The sequence below is a fragment of the Girardinichthys multiradiatus genome, chromosome 11 (genome assembly GCF_021462225.1).
Source record: "Girardinichthys multiradiatus isolate DD_20200921_A chromosome 11, DD_fGirMul_XY1, whole genome shotgun sequence".
Lineage (NCBI taxonomy): Eukaryota > Metazoa > Chordata > Actinopteri > Cyprinodontiformes > Goodeidae > Girardinichthys > Girardinichthys multiradiatus.
The window spans coordinates 6,916,800-6,935,426 of record NC_061804.1 but is presented as its reverse complement, the minus strand read 5'-3'; the positions used below and the strand labels follow the sequence as shown (position 1 = coordinate 6,935,426).

Genomic DNA, 18,627 nt, shown 5'->3' with positions numbered 1-18,627 from the left:
CTTATAGAGCCTGCAGTTGGCTGCGTTTGAAACAAGCCACTCCTGGCTTCCCAGCTGCAGTTTTCAAACAGCATTACCTTAATATGAATAGTTTTCATGACCAGAAACATTTACAAACTGCTGAAGCTGTCTTCTTTTTTTTAAGTGATGGAAAGGTCCAAGAGTCTCCTTTCAGTCAGCTGACATGGCAGTGCACAGCCATAGGTGCTGGAGGAGAAAGGCTGTTGTTTTCTAAAATTCAACCAGGCGGAGAAGACTCCGGTTCTTTGACTGGTGAATTTTAAACCATAGGAGTGGTCTAAAATTCAGCCTTTTAAAACCTTACCATCTTGTCAGTGTCTCCAGGAATAAAAAGAGCTTAAATTTACTCAAAATCATGAATCTAAGACAGTTATCTTTTGGGGGCAAGACATTAAAAACTCTTAATATTCTGAGAACCCCACAATCTCAATTATTCATTTAATTATAAAACATACAAAAAACCTAACATTTTGATTGTGTTTGAAGGTGCTCATGAATACTTGTAGCTACACGTTCCAACCTACTAACAAAATAAGCCCCAATCCGTTCTTCTGCCTGTACAATACATTTATTAATAATATTAAGAGCAATACGAATCCATACTTAAATATGTCTTTTTCTCTTTTCTTTCTAATACACCAGTATAATGAGGCATGACCTGTATTAATAAAGATGGATGTCATCTACGTACATGACACTAAGAAACCTACAAGCAAAATGAAAAGGTACAGACTGAAAAACAAAAACGGAAAACAAAAAGCAACAGAAATCCTAAACTGTGAGTTCAGTTCACAAAAACAGCGGGAGGATGATGGTTCTGAAGAATCCGAAGGCCTCAGCAGGGCGGTTTCTTCTGTGCCGATAACCAAACCATTTCAGATGGAAACTAGTCCTTTCAAACAGCAGATCATTTCAGCTGGAAATCAAAATGTGAAGACTTTAAGCCCAATATGGAAGAAGGTCAGCAATAGGAACATTTCCATGTAATCAGTTCTTAAAAACTGGGTGAAAAGGTTTGACAATAATATGTCAGTTATTCTTCTGCAGCAGCAGACTTTGTCCACCACAAACATTGCTCCGAGGTATAAAAAGCAATAGATTTATAATTTTATGTTGGGGGGGGGGGGGGGGGGGGGGCGGGGTCAATTCATTGTTAAATATGCACACAGCTTCAAACAACACAGACTAACAGCCAAACTTAAAAGAAACTCTTCTGACACCCTTGATAGAAAGAAATAAATCAGTGTGTTCCCAAAAAAATAAAGTTCTAATGAGAAAAAGAGGCTCATAGAGCTACATCCTTCCTTACCATCTTTAAATCCAGTCACATTCCATCTGAAAACAGGCAGCCAGGCTTTTAAATTTCATTTTAGACATTATTACTGATGATGTGATTAACTCGGAGCTGTAAAGTGAACCTGAACCTGGATTGTGTGCTTTTCCATACATTTCATTTGTTTCAACCCCCTCCAGCTTCCTCCCTCTGAATGTGAGTCTTTTCACCAGCTAAAAAGAGAGGAACCAAAAATGACCAGCAAAGTGTTTCTTGTCCCTCCCTTTTTTTAACTCTTAAGGCAGCGATATTGTACATTGCATTCAGCTGGGTTGTTTCAGATCAGATGCTGTATTTTTTTTTTTTTTTTTACAGTAATATAACATAAATCACCTCAGTCAGTCTTGGTCCTCCACAGACTTTGTGGAGAAGTCAGTGACAACAAGAAACCAAATCCAGGTTTAGCAAAACGAGTGGAAGCGAACTCATCCTTCCTCCACATTTCCTCCAGTTCTGTTTAACGTCCTGAGAGGACGGCAAGGGTTCTGGTCCGACAGTGGGAAGGGATGGAGACGAGGCTGCTGCTGCTGATAGTAGTGTCCAGGTTTGCTGTTGCTGCGGTTGTGGCAGAGGGAAGTTTAGTCAAGCGGTTTGCTTCCGTCACCCTTCTGGTCCAGGCGGCTCTTACTGCTCTTCACCATGTAGATGAAGTAGGTGAGTGTCTCCTTCTCGTTTACAGGAATATTCCTGAAGTGGCGACTCACAGTCTGAGGAGAAGCAGAGAGCAAATAAGAAATAAAGGTGGTTATTTGGGCTGCAGATCCCAAGTTAATCCGCAGCTGGATCTGGAGGCAGTTTTTACCTGAAGATATAAAAAACTGTTAGGAACTGGTTTGGTCACCTGACACCATTCCATTTCTTCCTGCTTTCTGTCCCACTAACTGAAAGCAATAAAACAGTTCTAGGCAACTGAATTTCCACATAACTGCCAACAGACCACTTGAGTCATCAATAGGATAAAAGAAGCACATAGAGCACCCCCTGCTGGATCACATAGCAAATTAAAAATGGCTCATGTGACCAGAAAATGAAAAGGCCTCATTTCTTTGATAAAAAAACTCCAACAAACACTGAGTGTCTGAGTTTAATATAGAAGTTGGCTCTGCTGAAAATGAATATATAGTAGTTGCAGGTATTCATGCAGTTTTTGTGGTTTGAGCAACACTGAGCACAGATTACTTTTCTTTAATAGTCATGCTTGATAAAACTCAAAAACGACAAGACAAAAATGAGATAGACTAATGGATTTGATCCTTCTGTAGACAGTTGGTAGCTCAGGACAGAAGCTGCTATATGACCTTCTGCATACAAGTTAAAAACAACAGCAAAGAAGTGATGCAACAGTGTTAACTTGTCTTGTGTGTGGTTACCTCTGCCAGCTGGGCCTTGTTGAGGCCGGGTCTGGTCTGCAGCTTGTAGTGTCGCTTGTAGCGTCGCAACGTGTTCACCTGAAGCTGGAAGAGATCCACCTAAAAATACCAACACAGTGATGAGAATCTCCCCGATCACTGACATATTACATGGATGGGCACAAGACTCCCTTCTGTTCTTTGCCCGATGTGGAAAAGGCGTGTGTAGAAAATCAAAGTACATCTCATGACCCATCAGCTTATAGATCCACCCCTCATGATGTCATTTGTCATTCATTACTTTGATTCAGTTCATTTAGGTTTTCATTTGTTTTTGCACAGCTCTCCTAAGGTCCTGCCACAGCATTTAAATGAGGTTCAGGTCTGGACTTTGACTGTTGTACAGGGGTTGGACAATGAAACTGAAACATCTGGTTTTAGACCACAATAATTTATTAGTATGGTGTAGGGCCTCCTTTTGCAGCCAATACAGTGTCAATTCATCTTGGGAATGACATACAAGTCCTGCACAGTGGTAAGAGGGATTTTAAGCCATTCTTCTTGCAAGATAGTGGCCAGGTCACTACGTGATACTGGTGGAGGAAAACGTTTCCTGACTCGCTCCTCCAAAACACCCCTAAGTGGCTCAATAATATTTAGATCTGGTGACTGTGGAGGCCATGGGAGATGTTCAACTTCACTTTCATGTTCATCAAACCAATCTTTCACCAGTCTTGCTGTGTGTATTGGTGCATTGTCATCCTGATACACGGCACCACCTTCAGGATACAATGTTTGAACCATTGGATGCATATGGTCCTCAAGAATGGTTCAGTAGTCCATGGCAGTGACGTGCCCATCTAGCACAAGTATTGGGCCAAGGGAATGCCATGATATGGCAGCCCAAACCATCACTGATCCACCCCCATGCTTCACTCTGGGCATGCAACAGTCTGGGTGGTACGCTTCTTTGGGGCTTCTCCACACCGTAACTCTCCTGGATGTGAGGAAAACAGTAAAGGTGGACTCATCAGAGAACAATACATGTTTCACATTGTCCACAGCCCAAGATTTGCGCTCCTTGCACCATTGAAACCGACGTTTGGCATTGGCATGAGTGACCAAAGGTTTGGCTATAGCAGCCCGGCCGTGTATATTGACCCTGTGGAGCTCCTGACGGACAGTTCTGGTGGAAACAGGAGAGTTGAGGTGCACATTTAACTCTGCCATGATTTGGGCAGCCGTGGTTTTATGTTTTTTGGATACAATCCGGGTTAGCACCCAAACATCCCTTTCAGACAGCTTCCTCTTGCGTCCACAGTTAATCCTGTTGGATGTGGTTCGTCCTTCTTGGTGGTATGCTGACATTACCCTGGATACCGTGGCTCTTGATACATTACAAAGACTTGCTGTCTTGGTCACAGATGCGCCAGCAAGACGTGCACCAACAATTTGTCCTATTTTGAACTCTGGTATGTCACCCATAATGTTGTGTGCATTTCAATATTTTGAGTAAAACTGTGCTCTTACCCTGCTAATTGAACCTTCACACTCTGCTCTTACTGGTGCAATGTGCAATCAATGAAGACTGGCTACCAGGCTGGTCCAATTTAGCCATGAAACCTCCCACACTAAAATGACAGGTGTTTCAGTTTCATTGTCCAACCCCTGTATATTTGCTGTTGTATTTGGGATCGCTGTCCTGTTTATGACCCAGTTTGGGACAGGATTCAGGTATCAGACAGATGACTGCATATTTAACCCTAGAATTGTTCGGTATACAGAGGATGTTGTGGTATCTGGGTCGTGTGGCTGTGAAAAAAACCCCCAAATCATCACCCTTCCACCACTGTGCCTGCCATGTGGTATGAGGTGTCTGAACTGACTGTTTGATGCTGTGTTTGCTTGTTTCCAAGCATGTTGCTGTGCATTGTTGTTAAACATCTTGTTCAGATAAAATTTGGCAAACCTGACACATTTATTGTAGAGAGAAGAGGGTTTCTCTTTCAACTCATCCAAACAAATGAAAACACGTATTCAGGCTTTTTTGCCCTGTTATGAACTCTAACATTTAACATGCTGAGGCCTGTAGATTCTGGGATGGAGCTACTGGGGTTTTGTCATTTCCCTGAGCATTGCACGCTCTGACCCTGGGCTAAATTTGCAGGGATGTCTCCACTTAGACTAGTGTGTCTCTTACATGTTCTCCAATTGTGAACATTTTTTCTCTCTGTGAATTAATGAAGTTCAATTTCTTTTATGTTTTAACTTCATTTACGTTTAATAAATAACGACAAAGTGGAATTTGATTGTTTTAGGAACCTGGACAGGACCTGGTGTTTTTGTACTGATACATAAAATCCTAGAAACAAAAGGGGTACTTTCCTTACGTCGCATATTAGTATATCAGAGTATATCCCGCCTTGACTGAAAAATACTTCAGTTATTGGTCTTCTCTGCGTATATGGTAGTTTTACATGGTTTTGTGCGGTGTTTCTCTCAGAAACTGGAACTGAAATGTTCATCTTAAAAACCAAACTTTTATTTATTGTAAATATGTTTCTACTACTTCCAATAATATGCATCATGGCAACTATATGGCACACCACAAAGATGCACTGAATCAAATCCCGGGTCTGTAACTGTAGTGTGCTCATGCTGAAATGAAGCAACATTTAGGAGCAGAGCAGCGACTGCACACGTCAGGTGGCGTGGTGCTGCTGACTGGTTTTTTTTACTCTGCTTACCTCAGGCACCTCCACATCGTGATCAGGGGATTCCCCTCCATCATCACTGGTCTTCCTCTTTCTCTTGTTGCGGACACTCTGGATGAAATTCTTGTGGAAGTCACAGATGTAGAGATGCCGCACCTGAAAGGTCAAGAGATGCATCTTTAGATTATCTAGTGTCTTCGAGGTCTTTCATAGAAAACTGTATATTCTGACAAACAGCTCTTTTGAAAATCTGCTGTCATACTTCCACTTCATCTGTGACACTTCCTGTAAAGAGTAGCTCACTGTGTGGTACCAGTAGTTTAGTAGATAAAGAGTTGGATAACTCATTATTGTCGGTCAACTATTCTATTTTGTCTATGTCTGTGTCAAATAAACAAATTAATTCACAAATTCCTTATCAGCTAATGCAATATCTTATGGTTTAGAATACACTAGGAAAAACAAATCAGTGATCATAACCAATCATTTTTGTGATAATGGGTGACTTTTATTTTTAGAACATTAACTGTGTTTTTAAGGCTCCAGACTGAATGCAGTTAAACATTTCCTGGCTCTAAAATGTTTAGATCTTTATCACAATATATACCAGAAAACATTGTAACCATATTTTTTTATGACATTAAGGTATACCAAAGATTTTTAAAAGTTCCAGTTTTGAGACCACTAAAACTTTCCATCATACGGATCATCCTGTGACTTAAGGTCCTTTCAATGAGATGCCAGAAAAAGTTCTTTAGTGACTGTAATTTTCCCTGGATGTATGGAGCACTGTTACAACTAGGGTTGGGCATCGAATCTCAAGCATCGATAGAAACCTGGACGATTATTACGATTCTCCCAGAAGAAAAAGAAACCGTCAAACACCAGCGAAGAAAAATCTGCAGGAAGTGTGTGAATAACCATGGACAGTGTGTGTCGGTGGCTTAACTTTGAAAAAACAAAAAAACAAATGACCAGTGAGATTATATCGTGCAAAGGATGGAGAACGAACAACATGATCATTAAACATCTCTGGATTCATGGTGTAGAAGAAGATGGTGCAGCACTGGCCTTCCTCTGGTTCAGACACCCAGCCTAGCACCGCAGTCACAATCAGGTACCTAAAACTATAAAACATCGAGGCAACTAACAAGTCCTGCTCGATGGGTCAACTCAAATACAAATACCCAGCTAACGTTAGCCCATGTATTTTTTTTTTTTTTTTTTTTTTCATAGACAAACGACCTGAAATTGCTGTGAGAAATTCATAGTAAAGTTCATAAAAAGTAAAACGTTCATAGAATGAAAATTCACATAGAAGTTCGGACCTTTTCTGGTAAGCTATCTCACTTCAACCATGTACGTTTTTTTTTTTTGTTTTTTTTTAAAACATGTCTGTTAAAAGAATCGGAATGAAGAATCATAAAGGACCGGAATCGTTCGAATTCAAACGATTCCCAACCCTAGTTACAATACAGTGTCCGACATTTGGCTAAAAGACGGCTGCTACAACTTCACATACGTGCATTCAAGGCAAACGTATTTCCATTTGCAACAAACAAGAACAGTGATGCTGCGGAAACTAAAGAAGCACAACCCACCACTAATATTAAGGGAACACTGTAGAGAATATAGAGAGGCTAGACCTCGACGCAGCCGAAATAAAATATAAAAACTACAGTTGGAAAACAGAGTGACAAGTCTGTTACACAACTGAGAGCCGGAAGACACCCCGACTAATAAGACGGCTTTTGTAGTTTTTCCATCTTTTTGGATTGTGCTGTTGTTTTTTCCCCCCCCAACTGTTACAAATGCACTTTTTGCAAGTTTCCAAATCACTCTACTTAGCTGCTTGCACATTTCATTCATCTGATTATGCCATGCTTAACAAAGGTACATAACAGGTCTAGTCCTAGAGATGTTTACATGCATCCCTGCTCAACATCCTTCATTTCCTCCTCAGCATTCAGAATGCCTCCTTGCCTTTTACTTGGCTGCTGACACAGCTGAATTTCCCCGCTGCAAGACAATAAAGGCTCTAAAAAATGTCTTTTTGATCAATAATCGTTTGAATGAGTGTCTGTTGTTGATTTGCACAAATTGAAACTGAAATAATGATGTTGCATTGTTTTAGCGAGAGAATGAATAACTAAAGTTCTTCACAGAAATCATGTTTGTGTAAATACTGTGAAACTGGGGTGTTTTCATTGAAAGTTATCACGCTGTAAGAATCCATAACTGGCATCGGGAACAATTTCAACTGGTAGCACTGGAACGGTTTACGAACCCACAAAAAAAACAAAAAAACAACGAGATTTAGCAACAGTGAGTGTTCCTTGAAACAAAGCAAAGAAGATGCGTTAGAATAAACTGCGACACCGCTGGAAGATGATTTTGGGCCAACAGTGCTGTCCTACATAAGGCCTGACGGTTAAAGCAGCAGACGACGTGCGGGACCCAGTAAACATCAGCAGATCAACTGCAGCTGAGGAGACGGAGGTCAACATTTTGCTTTAAGGTAGATTTCAGTACATAAACAGAACACAGTGTTCTTACACTCTTGTCAATGTCCAGCTTGAGCTTCTTCTGCGATATACTCTTTTGGATCCTCTTGCTGAAGGAGGCGTTTCCAGCCGAGCGGCCGCAGCGCTCTCCGTCCTCGATCAGGCAGCAGCTCTGGCCGTAAAACGGAGGAGCTGGCGGGCCGTCGTGGCTGTCCTCTTCTGTGCTGAACCCATTCATTCTGCGCGGTTGTAGTGAAATTTCAATCCCAACAATAACTATTCACCAGAACAACGTTTGTATCTGACTTACAGGTCGTGCTGTTTTTTTAAAAGGTTTTTGTACAAATCAACCCGGCAGTTAGCTAGCTAAGTAGCTAACTGAGTTTAGCGGCTAATCACGGAGCTAACAGCCTTCGTCGTCTGTGTCTGACCGACTCGAACTGAGATTCCTCCGGGTTAAAAACATTCCACTCATCAGATTCACGTTCGTAAAAAAACGCGGTTAGCGCTGTTTAGCTACGGTGCTAACCGGCGGAAGAAGGTGGAAGAGCCGCCGCTGAGGCTGGAATTCCTTCGGTGAGAACCACCACACTCTGCCTCGGCAGTTGCCCGTTACTTTGCCGTTAACGACTTCATCTGATTTCCTCACTAAGAAGCAACAACTGGTCACAGCGATCAAAGCAACTTTAACGAAATTCTAAAAGTCTGCACCTTTTAAAACTGCGACACTTTTAGAACTGCTCGGTACAATGGAACATGCCGTCTGTGTAGCGGAAGTTCGTGCCCTGGACGGTGATTGGTCAACCTCTCCCGATAGGCGGGCTTAATGTGCAAAATCTATATTCCTATTTGCTGTAGAAAACATCAGTCTTCAACCGTTTTCTACTATGAAAAGGCGTTGAATGTGACGTTGTAAACAATTAAATGGCCTTCAATTACACAGCGCAAAAATTGAATATTTAGTTGAGCGGTTTCTATCTATCTATCTATCTATCTATCTATCTATCTATCTATCTATCTATCTATCTATCTATCTATCTATCTATCTATCTATCTATCTATCTATCTATCTATCTATCTATCTATCTATCTATCTATCTATCTATCTATCTATCTATCTATCTATCTATCTATCTATCTATCTATCTATCTATCTATCTATCTATCTATCTATCTGTGTATTCGTGGCCAAGTTTTGCCTCGAATCGCCACTGTAAATGTGTATTACAAATCTTGATTATGTTTTTTTTACCACTTTAAACTCTACAAAAGTGAAGATTTAATAAAACACCTTTTGTAAATTACTCTGTATAATTCCAGGCGCAGTTTGATTATTGAACCGCATTTATTCTGAATGGACTAAACCATCGTGCAATCGCATTATACACCACAAGGTAGAGACAAAAGCTCATAAATGAATCTGAACAAGGGCAGCAGTACATTTCTTCGGTAAACGCATCTGTTATATTTTTGGTAATATCTTTGATATTCTCACTAAGAATAAGAGGTATGTTAAGATTTAAATGAAAGGGTAGTGAAATAATAATATTTTAAACCAATGGCTTATTTTGGTTTAAGTCTGCAGTTTAAAGTAGCTAAACAACAAAATATACAGTAAGGAGTTGCTGTTTCCAGGTCATGTGGCTGTAAAAGACTCCAAATCATAATCCTTCCCCCTCCATTCTTGAAAGATGACAACCGGTGTTTGCACTGAAATACTCTCTTTGGTTTTCTTTGCTTAATGGTGAGTTAGAGTTACTGTTTTTTTTTTTAAAGCTGTAGAAAGTGTAACTTTAATGTTCAGGTGAGCACCTGGGTTTAGGCCTAACAGTCATGCTTTTGGACTGATGAAGCCAGAGTACCCAGAGAGAACCCACACATGCATGGGAAGAACATGCAAACTCCATGCTGAAAAACTGCAAGCCAGGAGTCCAACCCTGGATCTTCTTGCTGCAAGGCAACATCTGGATTTACAAATGTTTTGAATGTTACACTTTGTTTAATCCTGTTTAGCATAGATAGTATTCCTTAATGATTGGGTTGACTTGAGCATTTGTTTTACATTTCTTATAAAGTATCCTGAGGTTGCATTAATTGTGAAATGGCCCCAAAATATATACTGAATTTAAATTGAATTTAAACTCAAGGATTGTGCTGTTTCAAAAATGGGAATGATTTAAAGTAAAAAAAAAAGTCTAATACATATATAGGAACAGCTCATCCGAAAGGAAGGCTCTGTCACCCCATTTAAAGACATAACAAAGGAAGAACAGTCCACTAGGTTCTGAACTGATCTTCTTGCAGTTCAGAACATGACCCAACTAAATATGTAGTTGTTTCATGCAGGTCAGGCCTAGGCCTTGCTCAGGAAACGGCTCTTTTGCTCAGTCTTCGTCTCCAAGGACACACTTTTTGTTGCAGCCTCAATCAGTCAGCTTATTCTGTTGGCTGTCTCCTCTGCCGTTAGCTACACAGCTGCTCCTGCATAACAAGATGTTTATCTTCCATACATTGTCAAAGTGTATTCTAATCTCCATAGAAAACCCCAAAGACCCCAGCTTCGTAGTTCCTAGAGCAAAAATAAAACCTAAGCGAAGTTGCCCCCAACCTTGAAGTCTAGCAAAATTAGTGTGTACTGTTTTGTGCTGCTTAAACGTTCTGCTAAAACGTCAATTAAGGCATCATACAATGCCAGGTACAGACAGAGGATTAGAGTGGGATAAACTGGACGTGGAACCGAATTTTCCTGCATTGATACAGTTTTGTTTTCTATTTGCATAAAGTAAACTAAAAAAACATTATTCTTTGTGTAATTCATGGCTTTGAGGATAAATGTTGTTGACCATTAGAAGATAAATGTTTGCAGTGTGGTTACCTGAGAATTTAGAAATTTTCATTTCACAAATGAACCCAAAAACAAATGTGGTTAGCGTTTCTTTCCTTACATTCTTATCATATTTTACTTCTATCAATCGGTTAAAACTATAATTCAGGAGTGGTATGAGTTTCATAAAATCCCCATGAAAGTTGAACTTGTCTTTGATAAAACAGCTGGAGGATTCACTCACTGCATGTTTTTGATACGTGCAGTAAACAGTTAAAAATGCCGCAAATGGTAAAAATGCGTTGCAAACACATAAATGATGCAACTCCAAAACACAAAAACACAAAAAACCAATGCTACAGAAAAATGCTGCAAATACGAAAAAAAAAACCAGCAAATGGCAAAAACAGCAAGAAAAAACAAGCTGCAAACTAAGTTAAAACGGAAGTACACCAGACCACTAGAGGAAGTTGCCTGCTAATTTTGCTAACGTAGATATGCTGCTGTTTTATAATATTGTACAATATTAACAACTTGTTAAAAAAAGACATGAAGGAAAACATAACTTATATTTTCACCTGTTGACCACCGTATTCTACACTCTAGATAAACAAATGATTCAGGTCACCTGTATATAACTTTGGTCATAAGGGAGTTGAGACACGTAGATGTTCCTCTGAAATAAAATCTTTTGAAGAAGACCATCTTGATTCTGTTTGAGCACATTATGGCCTGAATTATCTGTATGGGTCCTCACAAGGGCAGCAAAAAACAGCCCTTATTTGTACAAAGAGCTGAACTACATCTCTGCTGCACAAACACACACACACACACACACTTGTTTTGCTATATGTAGTGAGGACCATGTGTTGACTCCTATTGACTTCCATTGATTTTGAGTCATTTTCAACCCTTTCTATGCCCTAACCCTGACAATAACCCCAAACCTAACCATTACCAGTGCATGCCTAACCCTAACCTTAACCTAAAGTCAATTCACACCTTAGTCCTAAACCTAACCGTTAGCAAAATAGGTTGTGAGGACCAGCAAAATGTCCTCACTTTGGTACAAACGGTCCTCAATTTGATGGTGAAATCGGGAAAATGGTTCTCACTGTGATGCCAAGACAGGAACACACACACACACATATCCATTTTTTACTATATTCATGGGGACTTTTCTTTGACTTCCATTCATTTTCATTCAGTTCTATGGCCTAACCCTGACCTTAACCCTAACCATTACCAGTTCACCCCTCATCCTAACCATAACCTAAACTCCATTCGCACCTTAGTTCTAAGCCTAAACCCTAACCCTAGAACAGCACTTAAAATAATTGAGGACCAAGAAAATTTTCTCACTTTTCAAAATGTCCTCACTTTGCTGGTAAAATGCGAAAAATGGTTCTCACTCAGCAGCAAGTACGAGAGCACACACAGTCACTTTGCACTCACCTTGAGGGAACATGCTGTCTCTTTCTGCCTGAAATATCCTAAGTTTGGGCCTAAAAAAAACTCCTTGTGCACAACCTAAAAGAGTGCTGGTAAATGATACCTCGGTGAGCTGCGTTTGTCATGTAAAAACCAGCATTGCTCTGTTTAAAGTAATGAGCTCTACCAGCTGGTTTTAGGTAAAGTTGCTGAGGTGGTGGCTGAGGAACATTGGAAGACTTAAACTTTAAAATCTTCATAGTGATCGAGGAAAATAAAAATTTACAGCACAACTTCAACTTCACTCAGGTCAGAAACCTAACATACTTTTTTTGGAACCAGTTGGATGTGTTGATCAAGCAGCTTCTGCTTCATAACATGCGGTAGATTATCTTCCCAACAACATTGATTGCTATCCTTATCCCCACTGAAAACTGAAAAGATAAAAACTGATTTGTCATGGATTGAGCAAAAAACACTTTCTTTGCTGAGGCAATAGTAAGAACGTGCCAAAATTCAACATTCTTCACCTAATGCCCATTGTTTGCTTTTGTCAGTCCGATGTCTCTCATGAAACAAAGATGGTGCTTTTGCGTTTCTCATCCACTTGTTTTCAGGGAGGCATTTTTCAGCCATATTTTGGTCAAAGCTCTGATCCATTAAATGACCATTTTGATGTGAACCATATTGTCAAATTATGTGAGTTATTAAACTGTAAGGCAACAATCTGCTTACACAGAGTGTTGTAATTATGAATATGTATATATTATTTAATATTTAATATTAATACTTTAATATTTATTAAATAATATTTCGGTCTGTTAGGGGTTGTCCTGTGAATACCAGCCTAATAAGGCAGTGGCATCAGAACACAATTGAAAGGGATGAGCCAAGCTTTGACATTATTGAACAGCATAAACTCTGCACACACATGGAATGAATTCACACAATTTCTTAAAATACAAGAATTTATTATCAAAAATAAGTCAACTCAAAGTCAAACATATTTCAATCAACAAACTCTTTACTATGCTAAAACAATCCAACTAAGCTACCAAGCAGAATTAAAGAATAATGAAGACTAATTGGTTATGTACAATATAAACAAGTTGATCAAAGATGGTTGAAAACCATGACCAAAAGATTGATGCAATATTACCATGCAATGTTTATGTTTGGGTTAGGAAGAATCTGGAAGTGAAGTTAAGTTAGTCTTGGAACTAACTTAGGCAATAATTGGCATACCTTTAGACAACCATTAAATAAATATTATTTTGAATAAGAACCAAATCTTTCTGGAGAAATGAGCTTAATGGTGTTGACATAGTTTTCAAGTTTGGTAAAATAAAATATACCGGACTTTCATGTTGTAACCATGGCTGTGGTCCCAACAAGAATAAGGTTAATAACAAAGATTGTTTTTTTTTTAGTGTGCTTTTGGTTTAAAACAGCTCCCTGATCTCAGCCACATCCAACTTCATCTCCCCTGCAAAATGGCAACAAATTGCTGCTAAAGCTTGTCAGAGGAGAAGAGGCTGTTGTGGCAGATTGGTTGCTTGAATTTACTACAGAAAGCAGTGATTCTAAATGCAAGCTTTGGCATACCAGAGTTATTTTGTTGTTATTTGCTTGATGTGATATTTGCTCTTGTATTCAAACTGCCTCATCAGGCTAAGCTGATAGCTGAAAGAGATAGCATGTTTAATACAGGCGGCAGGCAAATAATATAAAAGGTCACACCATGAAATAAGCAATAAAAGAGCTAAAGACATTTGGATATCTTGTCATTTTCTGAAATGATTTCTAACCCCCTAAAGACTTTCTAAGGATATTTTTGATAGTTGGAGAGTACAGGAATGTAATAGCCTGTTGCCTCTCATTGAGTAAAAGAGAATGCAGATTGTCCACTGACTGATTGACTTTAAAAGTGGCAGATGATGGACCAGTGTAACATTAACAGGTTTCTCATATTGCTATCATCAGGGAAATGTCTGTAAGAGGCAATAAGATGTAAAGTGGACTCTCAGTGTATTCAAAGTTGTCCTCACACCTCAATCTGGGAGCGGGAGCGAAAAGCTGAGTGATTTGATGTCCCAGGAGACTCTAGGAAATAGGCTGTGCTGAGGAGCTATATTCACTGATGAGTAAATCACTGCTACCTAAAAGCTTTGCCAGCTTCTGTGTGGGTTGCAGAAATGATTATGACATTAACATTTTGAAAAACGTGTTTTAACACATTCAGCCACTGAGATGATTAAAGTGAAAAAGGATGGGAACATGCCCAAAGAGTCTATTCAAAGAGCAGATTTTTATGAAGAGCTATCATAAAGTATGCAGTTGATCCTGTCATTGTCTAATAGTTAATTTAAAGCCTTTAATAAAACAAACCAGACATATATTATTTAATAAAGTCCCACCTCAAATTAACCTGTAATTCAGGACAAAGCCACAAATGTGTTCAATGATACACACATATACACATCATGAGCGTGCATGTCATTATAATTTTGTGTTTTTAATGATTTATTTAAACTGTTCGTTTTCCAGGGTAGAAAGATGGAGTTATAACTGCATTATGTTTTTACATATTAGGCTGCTAAAATCCTGTGGAATTGGGCGGAGGGGTAAACCACACATGCACAAACTTATACCTAAAGGAAATTCAGAATCCCTAATTTAAGCTGCTCACAAAAAGTTAGGGATATTTGTTTTTTTGCGGGAAATTTATAGAATGTAAAATGTTCATGTTAGAGTGGTGTTATATAATGAAGGTGGGGCATTTAAGTAGAATCATGCAATGGTGATTTCCTTATCTCAAACAATTCATTGAAACTAAAGCCAACAACAGTGGTGGGTAAATCATAACAAAAAACGCCACTGTCTCAGTAATGTGTCATTTGCCCTTCAGCATCAATTACAGCTTGACAATGACATCTCATGCTGTTCACAAGTCTACTTATTGTCTGCTGAGGTATGGCATCACACTGTTCTTGAAGGGCGACCCTAAGGTCATTGAGGTTTTGGGAGTGCAGAGTTACAAGTCTTTAGACGGTGCCTCAGCTGATCCCATAGGCTTTCTATGGGATTCAGGTCTGGAGAAAGTGCAGGTCACTGCGTTTGAGGTACCTCAGGGTTAGGGTTAATGCTCCCTGGCCCATGCAAGATGATGACTATGCCTGGTGATGTGGTCAGGTACCTTTGCAGGCTGTCTAGTACCTTAATGTGTTTGGATTTGAGTGGCATTCATCATCCGGTTACGCAGGGCGCTGTTGACAATTGAGCTGTCCTTAGTGTGGGATGTGGCCAAAGCATGCCCACTTCTATGCCTTTCTGTGACTCTTCAAGTCTCTCTGTATCTCAGTTGCAACCTGCTGATGACACTCTGTGACACTAAGCTCAGTGTTCACTTCCGTCTGAGAACATCCGGTTTGAAGCCTCGCAATAAATAGTAAGTTACTGCTAAACAATTGTTAGGTGTTGTCTTAGTCTCATGATGTCAAAACGTGAACAGCATGATGAGGAGGACTGTTTAAATACCAATTCTGAATGAACTAAGACATTTATTGACTGATTCATGGATCAAACACCAGGATTTTGCCAGTAAGATTCTTGTTAAAGAACAGCAAGTTGTGCAAAAAGTACTGAAACACTGAACATTTGGACATGTACCTGTGACAAAAGTGTGACAAAAGTTAAAGCTTATTTGCAGATGAGGTCTTCGTGTTTACTTGCCTTTGTATTAGAGTAAAGAAGAGAGTGTTCCAGTCGGGATTACAACCTGGTGTTTTACAGAAATAACTTGCAATTATTTTACAACAGTAACACCCTAAAATCAAATTAAAGTCATTTCAAAGTCTCAGGATATTTGTAACATTCACAGACTTTAAATGATTAAAGTCTGGGCTGTTTGTCCCAGAGGAACATAACTACACACACATGCAACAATGTAGGAGAGTTGCAGTCATTTTTGCTTGTCCCTCACAACATTAATGGTAAAAACCTAAAATATTAGTTTGAACTGTAGATTGACTCTCTCTGTCAAACAGGTGTAATTTAGAGTAACCAATATAAAATACTAAGCCCCTTCTACCAATAAACTATATCCAGTAGTTCAAGGCAAATAAAAATATCAACATTCCTACCAGGGACTTCCTCTGGGATAAATTTCCCTACTCTGCTGTTACCTTGATAGATGCTGAGGAAATGTAGGGGTTTAAAGAGTAGCCCAGAAGACTACCCTGGTTTCTGTAAAAGGTTTCTCCAGTTGAAACACATTCATTGTTTCTCAAAACTGTGGTTCTCATAGTTTACACAGATTATCTTAACCTTGAGGTTCTGGTGACAAAACCATTTTCATGTGGGTAAGGTGTTCAAATACAGAAAAAAGTTGGGTTTTGCAAGATCTCTTTGTTAGTGTGAATGGGTTCTAAAGGATGTAGATCTTTCAGTAATAGCACAAGTATAGGTTGTGACATTAAAAACCCACTGGATGTCACTCTAGAGCAACAGATCCTCTAGAGAACTAAGGTAAAATCGAAAGTGTAACTTAAGTTACAGCTGAAAAATAAGAATAGCTCCTTTTTGGAAATATTTATTCCAGTAAAGAAAACACATGGAGTTATATGCTGTTGTTCTTAGTTGCTCATGTTGGATTTTTTTTTCCAGCTAAAAAGAGGCCATGATCAGACTGTGGAGACAAAAAAGCAACTGCTAAACTGACTCATTTAATCTTCCAGACATATAGACATGCTATTAACAATGACTCTTAATGATGACTCTATCCAACATTGAGTAAAGGACAGGAAAGTCAGCCACAGAGTTGTGGCCGAGCTCTAGAAAACATTTTGTTGGGATTCTGTTTGGAATAATGTAGCCATAAAAGTTCAATAAAGATTTAGATAAAACAAGACTGTGGTGGTCCCTCTGATAACGATCTAATAAAGCTCCTGACAAATTGAACTTTCCACCTTGTAATAAAACATTTAGGGTTGATTCCAAACAAGAGAAACATTAGATCTGTGTGCTTTAATACGTGGACAAGCACTGATTTGTGTAAAATAGTTATATCGGGTCTTCAGAGTCATGGTTTTCTCTTCTCACATTTTTGTTTTTATTTGCAAAATTTCTTTCAGAGAACAACATTATTCACAGACAAGGCTACACAATAGCTACCAATTTTCTGACAAAACTCTGTTTGAAGAAGCCTTTAAGCCCAAAATCACTGAAACCAATTTCTGTCTCCCACAGACAGCATTCTGCTTCTTCATACCTTTGCATGCTCTTCTGCCAATGTGTCTAAGGCCACTATGAAAAGCACCTGCTTTTCCAGTGGACAGTCTGTGACTGGAGCCAATTATCCTGCCTGTCACAAAAAGGAACGGAACATTTCCTCCACTGTCTCCGGGTCTGACTCTCCATAGAATGGGAAAGGACACGGAGGTTCGCATGGCTCAGAGCAAAAATGTAATGTAAGAAACTGTCTGAACATAATGATACTGTCATCACAGAAGGACTGGAACACAACCTGCTCAAGTTGTGGGTCAGTAGAACACGACAGATGACATTCAGTCTGAAAGACACACATTTGTGGGGTTGGTGGCCTTCCACTGGCAAATATGTGAAACAAACGATTTCAGAAAAGGATTCCTGGTTTTAGAAACCAGCTGATTTTCCCTTTAGGTCTTTGTGCACCAATATGGGCAATTATTTTTTATTTCAACATAATGGTCGACCTGTTTCCAGAAAAACAAAACATGTCATAATAAAATAGAAATATATTTGTATACACCTTGCAAATGAAGCATTTAAGTTTTTTTGTTTGGATTTGTTTGTCTTGTTTTTAAAAGACTACATTTTAATGGTTACCCTGAAACACACAACCAACTTGTTTTGCAACAATAGATTTGGTTTGAGAACAACAATTAGTTTGTGTTCTAACAACCAGTTCACAATGCATATCAGAGGGTAAATAAAATATTCAAATAAAATAAATTTACATAAAAATATTATTTGGTGAATTTGGAATCAATAACTTTTTGGACAAATTATACTTAATGTTGGCTGAAACAGCCATCCATATTCTAATAAAATTATATTTAAGAAATTATTATTTGCCAAATTAGAAATCAATGACCCTTCAGACAATTGATGTTTAATATTGTTAACTAGCCCCCACTGTGGATGATTTGTGAATGGAGTAATGGACTATTAAAAACGGCGGCTAAAAGCAGATACAATCACAGTTTGGCCGTCTTGACGGTGGGTATGATGACATCACATCCTGGTCTAGCAGCTCATTTATCAATAAAGCATATAGCAGCTTCGGCACTTTTAACAACCTCTACTGTTTTCCATTTGCTAAGTTATTAGTTTTTAGCTATTACAACCCCTGGCAAAAATTATGGAATCACCAGTCTCCGAGGATGTTCCTTCAGTTGTTGAATTTTGTAGA

At 39.0% G+C, this 18,627-nt stretch overlaps 1 protein-coding gene across 2 annotated transcripts; it reads right to left on the bottom strand.

Annotated features, from left to right (window-relative positions):
- Positions 1-445: 445 nt before the first annotated feature.
- Positions 446-8,705, bottom strand: sap30l (sap30-like). Of its 2 annotated transcripts, XR_007040416.1 has the most exons (5): positions 7,974-8,705; positions 5,451-5,573; positions 2,725-2,823; positions 1,688-2,061; positions 446-937 (listed from the first exon to the last, which is right to left on the bottom strand). XR_007040416.1 is itself a non-coding variant. In XM_047380032.1 (4 exons), the coding sequence occupies exons 1-4, from the start codon at positions 8,157-8,159 to the stop codon at positions 1,933-1,935; spliced, it is 537 nt and encodes a 178-aa protein (XP_047235988.1). In that variant the 5' UTR covers positions 8,160-8,705; the 3' UTR covers positions 446-1,932. The 2 variants fall into 2 exon arrangements, 1 of the variants encoding a protein (XP_047235988.1); XM_047380032.1 differs by having other exon boundaries at positions 446-2,061.
- Between the last annotated feature and the right edge of the window lie 9,922 nt (positions 8,706-18,627).

Bases quoted from the DNA above. Each gene is read 5' to 3' on its own strand.
- sap30l (XM_047380032.1), bottom strand. From the start codon at position 8,159: ATGAATGGGTTCAGCACAGAAGAGGACAGCCACGACGGCCCGCCAGCT. The intron at 5,574-7,973 runs GTAAGAACACTG...TTGACCTTTCAG, and splicing joins AGCTGGACATTGACAAGAGT to GTGCGGCATCTCTACATCTG. The intron at 2,062-2,724 runs GTAACCACACAC...GCTTCTCCTCAG, and splicing joins ACAAGGCCCAGCTGGCAGAG to ACTGTGAGTCGCCACTTCAG.